This window comes from Beta vulgaris, chromosome 4 (assembly GCF_026745355.1).
Source record: "Beta vulgaris subsp. vulgaris cultivar EL10 chromosome 4, EL10.2, whole genome shotgun sequence".
NCBI classification, from domain to species: Eukaryota; Viridiplantae; Streptophyta; class Magnoliopsida; order Caryophyllales; family Amaranthaceae; genus Beta; species Beta vulgaris.
The window spans coordinates 7,039,322-7,049,095 of NC_079205.1; the positions used below are offsets into that span (position 1 = coordinate 7,039,322).

The 9,774-nt window shown below is 40.8% G+C and overlaps 1 protein-coding gene across 1 annotated transcript; it reads left to right on the forward strand.

The window, feature by feature from the left end:
* Positions 1-4,915: 4,915 nt before the first annotated feature.
* LOC125496452 (uncharacterized) lies at positions 4,916-7,928 on the forward strand. The gene is made up of 6 exons (XM_048641910.1): positions 4,916-5,398; positions 5,495-5,556; positions 6,427-6,815; positions 6,881-6,938; positions 7,076-7,283; positions 7,533-7,928. The coding sequence occupies exons 1-6, from the start codon at positions 4,916-4,918 to the stop codon at positions 7,926-7,928; spliced, it is 1,596 nt and encodes a 531-aa protein (XP_048497867.1).
* The last annotated feature ends 1,846 nt before the right edge of the window (positions 7,929-9,774 follow it).

Genomic DNA, 9,774 nt, shown 5'->3' on the forward strand with positions numbered 1-9,774 from the left:
CCTCACGAAGCTTCCACGATGTTGAACATCAGTATTATTATGTTTTTGATAATCAATAAACGGTAAATCAAATTACAATATTGTTAAAAAATGTACGGATTTTCTATGGGTACCCAGTCATGTGTTTTTTGAAATACTACATACCATTGTATCACTATTTTCTTGCTCTATTCTCACCCCTTGTAAGGAGAAATCTCCAATTTCCCCCTTCCTTGCAAGGATTTCATCTTACCTTAAAAAAAATATATATAGCTATAACGGATGTGAGAACAATAAATATTGAATACATAAAAGCAATACAGAATACATACCTGATTCACCAACGGTGTGTTGGCTACGTCCATGGGCAGAGAGAGAATAGTTTTATTGATGATGAGGAAATTTAGATTACATATGTGTTTTTGGAACTAATGACGACTTAAAACAACATAGGTTAAATAATATATTATAGCCCGACTCGAAATCGCCTCCCAACGTCAAATTAATCACCACACAATCGGGTCGGACAACATCCGCCCAATCGGGCGGCTAGTTTGCGAAACCCATATTGTTCTCGGTCCCGATCGGGCATTGGTCGCGCGATCGTGATTCGGTGATCACCCTCGATAGGGCGACCTCACCCAGGCCTATCGGGCAGCATGTTTCCAGGCCACTGCAGAGACCTTCGACCCCGTCCGGTCGAGCGACACTGCCCAACTTGACCGGGCGGGTTGCAAATATGCTATTTGGCGAACTTAAAACTTATTCAAGGTATTATCTTACAAATCTCCACACATTGACTTGAATCCTCTCACAATGAACTAGATAACCAGATAAACAGATGCATTGATCACAACGTCCAGATTCTCCCTACAACTATATTTTCCCTGAAAGACAATTAAACCAGATTTGTCCTTTAAGGACACCAGATTAGCGGCATTAGCCCCCTAAGGACCCCATACTTATCCTCAAAGGGTCATTAACCAGATTTGTCCTTTAAGGACACTAGATTTGCCCCCTAAGACCCCATACTTATCCCCAAAGGGTCATTAACAATCACGAACATGGAGCAAGTTCAAATAATGTTGAAACTCACTCTGCGGAATGACTTGGTGAACATATCAGTTGTACCTACTTTATTCACCTTAATTCTTGTCTCACTTCTTAGAAAATGATACCAGCCATCAATGTGTTTAGTTCTCTCATGATGAACTTGATCCTTGACCAAGCATATCGCACTCAAATTGTCACAATACACTATCACGATATTGCCTGATCATGATGTAGACACAAATCACTAACTAGCCCTTTAACCAAGTTTTCTCCTTAGCTGCTTCTGTCAAGGCCATATACTCTGCTTCAGTAGTGGACAAAGTAACTGTAGGCTGCAAATTAGCTTTCCAACTCACAACAGAACCACTAAGAGTGAACACATAACGAGTCATAGATCTCCTACCGAACATATCCTCAACATAATCAGATTCAGAGAACCCTGTAACTGAACATGCCTCCCTACTACACTAGCATAAGGAACTCGACTCATGTACTCATTATCCTCAGCAGACTTAGGCGCAAAAGCAATGGACAAATGACTATTGGACGCACTTGGAGTATCTATAGGCTTAGCTGTTGACATGTCAAACCTTGATAAATTCTTCTCAATGTAGCAATTATGTGACAAGAAAAGCTTCTTTTGACCCATCTCCCTATAAATATCCATACCCAAAATTTTCCGAGTTGCATCCATATCCTTCATTTCAAATTCAGCACTGTGAAGCTCCTTCAACTTCTGAACATTAGAATTGTTCCTAGTTGCTATCCACATATCATCTACATATATCGTTAAGTAAATAAAAGACCCGTCTGTAAACTTGTTGTGATACATACAACAATCATATGAACTCTTGTTGTAGCCTAGTCGACTTCATCTTGTAGCTATCAAATCTCTTGTACCACTACCTCGGAGACTACTTTAGCCCATATAAGGACTTCTTCAACTTGCAAACAAAAGTTTCCTTCCCTGGAACCTGAAAATCATCTGGCTGAGCCATGTATATCTCTTCTTCCAACTCTCCATTTAGAAAATCTATTCTTACATCCAGCTACTCAAGCTCAAAATCCTGATGTGCCACTATTGCCAGTAGCACCCTGATAGAAGTATGTCTGACTACAGGTGAAAAAAACTCATTGTAGTCTACTCCCTCCCTTTGTGTGAACCCTCTTGCAACCAGTCGAGTCTTATACTTAACCTCCTTTGCAGATGTCATCCCCTCTTTTTTCTTGAAAGCCATTTACAAGCAATAATTTTCTCCCTGGAAGCTTAGGCACAAGGTCCCAAGTCTCGTTCTTGTGAAGTGACTCCATCTCATCTCCCATTGCAACAAGCCAATGAGTAGATTCCGTACATGTAATTGCCTCCATGTAGGCAGATGGCTCATAGACATCCACATCCTCAGCAACCTGCAGTGCGTAAGCCACCATATCTTCAAAATTATACCTGTTTAGGGGTTTCCTAAAATTCGTCCTCATATGACGCTCCCAAGCAAGGCTAGGTGCCTCTTCATTTGGTATTGAAGATTGTGATGCTTCAGAATTAATTTGTTGAATATGTTCACGTATTTTATCACTATCATCATGAGTGACTTGCTGCTCCACCTGCACCTCACACTAACAATATCAAGTCCAACTATGGACTTCAACACCATAGAATTTTCGTCAAATACAACATTCCTACTAAGTATAACCCTTCCCTTAGACGGAGTCCAAATTCTATAACCTTTCACCCCATCCCCATATCCTACAAACACTCCTTTTTTGGCTCTTAGCTTGAACTTACCCTCATTTACATGATAGTAAACATTACAACCAAATTAAAAACTCGCATATTAGAGTAATCTGCAGGATTACCTGACTACATCTCATATGGTGTTTTGAGATTGATACCAGAATGAGGTCCACGGTTGATCAGATAACATGTTATACTAACAGCTTCTCCTAAAAACCTTCTAGTCATCCCAACGTTAGAGAGCATGCATCGAGCTTTCTCTATAGAAGTGTCCGATTCATTCGTTCAGCTACACCATTTGGTTGTGGTGCATCCCTAATAGCATGATGCACTAGTAGAAAAAGGACGATTTGCATCGCCCCATTTGCGTCTCATGAAAGGCAAAATGATGCAATAACGTAAAGTGCGACGCACAACATGGGTACATAATCACCAGATACGAACTATATGCATCGCACGTGCCTTAGGTACGTTGCAAAAGCCCAATTTGCGTCGGATCCTCTGGCCTATCCGACGCAAATCGTCTCATCTTTGAAAAAAATATAGTTATGATGTTAAAAGGTTTAGTACTAAATAATTGAGTATTACTTTTGTGGATATGACAAATTGTAAAGCACTTACTTTAGTTCATAAAGTAGATGAATATGATAAATTTTGGTGATTGAAATATAGCAAAGGAAAGTAACTTTAAAGCACTTACTTTTGTGGATCTCTTATTAGCACTAGACTTTAAGATGCAACTCTGTCATAAATTCTATCTTGTAAAAACCAAAATGTATCCTGTATTAGGACTCCGTTTACTTCATTTAAATTTTGTTATTAGAATTTATTAGAATGGACTAAAATTGATACTGAACTTATTTTTATTGAATTGATTGGTTTATGTTAGAGTAATATTACGAGATATATTGTTAGGAAAGATTATCTTGATTGTTTCCTACTAAGAAAGGGTTTCCTTGTTGCCCTTGTATATATTACTCTTGGAAATTAATGAGAAACATAAGCTTAACCTAATTATATCATCATATTAGAGCCAGGCCCACGACTGGGACCGTTAATTACTCTGGGCCAATTGAAAAAGGGACCTCACATGTGAGGGGGAGTGTTAATTGAAGCTATGATGTATAGCGCTCAACACATGTGAGTGTCTCACATTGATGAAAGAAGAGGGATGAGTTCACTTTATATTGCAAAAAGGGCTACTCCCCTTATTGCCATATGGTTTTAAGGTGGAACCTCCTTTGTCTTGTGAAGTGGACTCTCTTTCCTTATGATGGGTGCGGCCCAGTCCCATATTTATCATGGTATCAAGAGCCAACCCACTCTACAAACCCTAAACTTATCCTTCTACCTTCTGCCTACGCACCATGGCCGGCGACGACGCTGCCCAGCCACCTGCCGGTCCTCCCAAAATTGCAGTAAACTCTCCTTTTTTTCTCGGTCCACAAGATAGACCAGGGGACTTTATCACTCTCGTTCGTCTCAAGTCTAACAACTTTGATTCTTGGGCTCGTGCCATCTGTGTTGCATTGTGTTCTCGCCGCAAGTATGGCTTTCTCGACGGCACTATCACTGCCCCTACACCGCCGTGCACTGAGGATGATTGGCACACTATACATTACATGCTCGTCTCGTGGATCACAAATACTATTGATCCCAAGGTAACTTCGACACTTTCTTATTATGATAATGCAAAAACCTTGTGGGATGATTTACATGAACGTTATTCTGTGGTTAATGGGACTCGTATTCATCAAATAAAACCTGACATTATTTGGTGTGAGCAACCGAAAACTATGCATGTGGTCACCTATTTTGGTTAATTGAAAGTCTTGTGGGATGATTTGGCCCTTCATGAACCCCCTCTACTTAAACGACGTGATAGTGATCAACTTCATCAATTTCTTTTTGGCTTGTATTCTGATTATTATGGTCCTCTTCGGTTCTCTTTATTGTCTCAAGATCCCCTGTCCACATTAAACAAAGCTTTTCAACAAGTCTCTCAAGAAGAGCGGGTTCGTGGTCTTACTCGTGCTAAGGATGAAAAACCGAAAGTCCTAGGATTCACGGTTCGCACTGACAGTCGGGGCAGGGGGTGGGGCGTCGTATCGCTCTCCAAAATCGAGACTCACCTGCTCTCACTGCCACAAAATGGGTCATGATGACTCCACCTGCTTCTCTATTCACGGCACTCCTGACTGGTGGTACGAAAAGTGTGGGCATAAAGCCGAGGATGGTACTCCTCGTGGTCGTGGGCGCCCACCCCCGCCACTTGGTGCTGCTGGTCGTGGCCGTGGTGGTGTACGTGCTAACGCCACTCCTACCGATGTTGTCCTTGTCCCTAGGTCGAGTGGGAGTGTTCCTGCAATCACCATCGAGCAATGGCATGCTCTCTTTGCCACCTTTGGTAATGCATCTACTACTCCTTTGAACCGTTTAAATGGTATGTTCGAGCTTTCATCATGGATTATTGATACTGGTTGCACTCATCATGTCGCGGGTGATCTCTCCTTTTTATGTGATGTTTCTATTGATGATTGTCCTGTTGGTCTCCCTAATGGGGCTTCGGTTCTTGCTACTCAATCTGGCACTGTTCATTTGAGTGATACTCTTGTCCTCCATAATGTCTTATATGTACCTAATCTGCAGTGTAATTTGATCTTGGTCACCCAAATGAGCGACGATTTGTCTTGTTTTGTCACTTTTTCTACTTACATTTGTGCTATTCAGGACCTTCATTTGAGGGCGCTGATTGGAACGGGTGAGAGACGGGATGGACTTTACTATCTTCGGTAGCAACCTATAGCTCTTGCAATCTCTGTTGATCACTCCGTTACTTCTGGTTTGGCTCTCTGGCACATGAGATTGTGGCATGCTTCTGAAGCTGTAGTGAAGTTACTTCCTTTTATTTCTTCTGCACCTCATTTAGATAAAGGTTGTGTTGTTTGTTACAAAGCCAAGCAACCTAGGTGTAGTTTTTCTTTCAGTGAAAATAAGGCCTCTCAGATATTTGAGATGGTTCATTGTGATTTATGGGGTCCGTATTCGACACCCTCTTCTTGTGGATCTCGTTATTTCTTGACATTAGTTGATGATTATTCCCGAGTTGTCTAGGTTTATTTAATGGTTGACAAAACTGAAGTGTTTCGTTTATTCATGTCCTTTATTGCTATGATTAAGCGTCAGTTTTCTCAAGAAATAAAAATTGTGCATAGTGATAATGGAACGGAATCCAACTGTCTTGAATCCTATTTTACTGCTGTCGGGATTATCTTTCAGAAATCATGTGTGGGCACTCCTCAACAAAACGGAAGGGTATAACGCAAGCATCAACATATTCTCAATGTTGCTCGCGCTCTACGTTTCCAAGCTCACCTTCCTCTCTCTTTTTGGGATGAATATGTTTTAGCCGATGCTCATATTATAAACCGTACTCCCTCCATGTTGCTCCGCAAGCAAACCCCTTACGAATTGCTTTTTGGTGTGCCTCCCCATTTTGATGAATTGAAAGTTTTTTGTTGTCTTGGTTTTGTCTACAATTAATGCTCTAAGGGGGATAAGTTTGCGAGTCGTAGTCGTAAGTGTGTGTTTGTGGGTTATCCCTTTGCAAAAAAAGGATGTTTTCTTTATGATCTTGAGGTCCATCAATTCTTTGTGTCCAGGGATGTGAAATTTATGGAAGATGTTTTTCCTTACTTGTGTCCTGAGGATAATGGTTCTCCTCTTTCCTTTAGTCCCCCTATGGATTACGCTACCTGTCTTGATTGGGACGAGTTTATGGAGCCTGAGCCTCCTTTGTGGGTTGAGCAGCCCGTTTCTCCCACGTCCCCCGCGTCTGGGCCGCCTGCTGCCCAGCCCACCACTGAGCCGTGGGCTGATGAGCAGCCCGTGGGTGGGTCGCACCCTGCTCCTGTTGATCCGGCCTCGATAATGGGTCGTGGGATGCGCTCCAAGCTTCCCTCCACTGGCCTAAAAGACTTCATCACTTGTACTACTGTGGCTCCTTCTCCAAGTCCATCTCTCTCTTCTCTCACTCCATCAGCATCCTCAGGTATGCCATTTCCTATAGCACATTATGTTAGTTGTGACAAATTTTTTATGCAAATTTCTTGGCAGCTATCACTGCAGGTACTGAGCCACGGTCCTTTAAAGAGGCCATGCGACATCCTGAATGGTAGCAGGCTATGCAAAATGAAATTCATGCTCTAGAAAATAATGGCACGTGGCCATTGGGAGCAAATGGGTAGACAAAATCAAATACAACTCTGATGGGAGTATTGAACAGTTCAAGGCCCGTCTTCTGGTCTTTAGGCATCATCAAACTGAAGGGCTTGATTACAATGAGACATTTGTTCCTGTGGCTAAAATGGTCACTGTTCGTGCCAACCTAGCTATTGTCGCTTCTAAAAATTGGGAGTTGCATCATATGGACGTCCACAATGCGTTTCTTCATGGTGATTTGAGTGAGGAAGTTTACATGAAACTCCCTTCTCGTTTTACTACTGATTCTTCAAATCAGGTTTGTCGTTTACGCAAATCTCTATATGGCTTGAAACAAGCCCCTCGTTGTTGGTTTGCAAAGTTGGTCTCTGCGCTCAAAGCGTATGGTTTTTGTCAATCCTACTCTGATTACTCATTGTTCACGTACACTAAGCAAGGGGTATAGATTAATGTTTTGGTGTATGTCGATGATCTTATTCTTTCCGGCAATGATTCTGCTGCTCTGCAACTTTTTAAGTCCTATCTGGGTACTTGCTTTCATATGAAGGATCTTGGTGTTCTCAAATATTTTTTGGGCCTTGAGGTTGCTCGTAGCAGAGATGGTATTTTTTGTGCCAACGCAAATATGCTCTTGACATTGTCTCAGAATCTGGTTTACTTGGCTCGAAGCCCGCTGCCACGCCCATCGAACAAAAATCACCAATTCGGCCGTGATGATGGCCCTCTTCTTGACGATCCGGAGCCATGTCGTCGCCTTATGGGTCGCTTGATATACCTTGTTGTGACCCGTCCTGATCTCACTTATGTTGTTCATGTTCTCTCTCAGTTTATGCATGCCCCTACCCAGCATCATTTGGATGGTGCGCATCGTATTGTCCGCTACTTGAAGGGGTGTCCGGGTCAGGGTATTCTTCTCCATTCTGATTGTGATCAGTCTCTCTAAGATTGGTGTGACTCTGACTGGGCCGCCTGTCCGGTCACTCGTCGGTCTCTTATGAGATGGTTAGTGTTTCTTGTTTCTTCTCCTATCTCCTGGAAGACTAAGAAACAACATACAGGTTCTATGGCCTCTGTTACTTGTGAACTCAAATGGCTCAAGGGTCTTCTACTTAGTCTCGGGGTGCATCACCCTAAGGCTATCCCTCTTTTTTGTGATAGTCAGTCGGCTCTACACATCGCTCAAAACCCCTTCTTTCATGAGTGTACTAAGCATATAGAGGTTGATTGTCACTTTATTCGTGATGCCATTAATGAGGGTCTCATTGCTCCCTCTTACGTTCCTACCACAGATCAGCTAGTTGATGTCTTCACCAAAGCACTTAGGAAGAAGCAGTTCGAGTTTCTCATTTCCAAGCTGGGCATTTGTGACCTCCATGCTCCAACTTGAGGGGGGGTGTTAGAGTAATATTAGCAGATATATTGTTAGGAAAGAATATCTTGATTGTTTCCTACTTAGAAAGGGTTTCCTTATTGCCCTTGTATATATTACTCTTGTGAAATTAATGAGAAACATAAGCTTAACCTAATTATATCAGTTTCCCTTTTTATTAACTTTCCCAAAAAAAGTTAAGTTATTTTTTTCACTTAATTTTGCTAAATTGATTTTTGGTGAACTTAATTTTTTACTGTTTGAAGCTGATTGAAACAAATTGAAATTGATTAGAATTGAATATTTTTTAATAGGAAAAATTGACAATAGAGGTCTGAACTTTGGGTGATAATTTTTAAAATGTCTGAACTATTGATTAACCTGTGTAGCTCCCAACTTTAGGGGGTCTTAACTTTTAGCGGGCCTTGGTGACTTAAAACTGGCTTAATAGATCATCACTTGTAAAACTTGGGTCACATCAGAAGGGTTTATTGAGGAAGGGATGTAGGAACTAGGTGAGATTTTAAAAAAAATCTTCAGTTTTAAGTCGTCGAGGCCCCCTAAAAGTTAAAACCCCCTAAAGTTGGGACCTACACAGGTTAATCAATAGTTCAGACCTTTTAAAAGTTATCACCCAAAGTTTAGACCTTTATTGTCAATTTTTCCTTTTTAATAAGGTGAACTGAACAGTGCCTAAGCTTAAACTAGGTAAAACAACAGTTGCAAATAGTGTTGTCTGGCAAAACAATTCATGTGAGCTCCCAACCAATGGGAGTCCAATGAGTGGAATAGTCTTGCCCTTATTCTAAGCCATTGCCTGATAGTTTTCCAGCGTTTGAAACCGATTGCAAAGACAAACATTGCAAGACAATTCTACGTGATTGATCTAATTTTTGACGATGTCTAAGTTATGTTTTCCTAACTAATTAAACTCCAGGAACAAGTAGAATTAGCTTACAAGACTTATTGATTTACTCAAGAAACTTGTAAGAAAACCCTAAAACTCAAAAAAAAATCTTAAAAAATAAAAGAACTTTAGGGTAGTGTGAAGAATTATAAAAATCATTTCAAGAACTTCTTGTGCTATCTGTAGTTGTCTTGAACCTCATCAAATTCATACATAATATGATGAGTATAAGTGTATAATTTGTTTAATTTTTCATCATTTATTCTATTGGATTAATTTTTTTCATTCATAATTTGTTGCAGTGTAATGTGTTTCAGTAGGTTGCTACAAAGCTAGCAGGATTCAAAGCTAACCGCTGAGCTATCTTCAATTTTAATGATGTTAAGTGAACAAATTGCTATATCTCTATTACATAAGCCAAGGGGGAGCTATGGTGTCCCCTCTTGAAAATACTTATATACCCTTAATTTCACAAAAAATAATAAAAAAAAATATTTTCTTAATTCTTTCCTC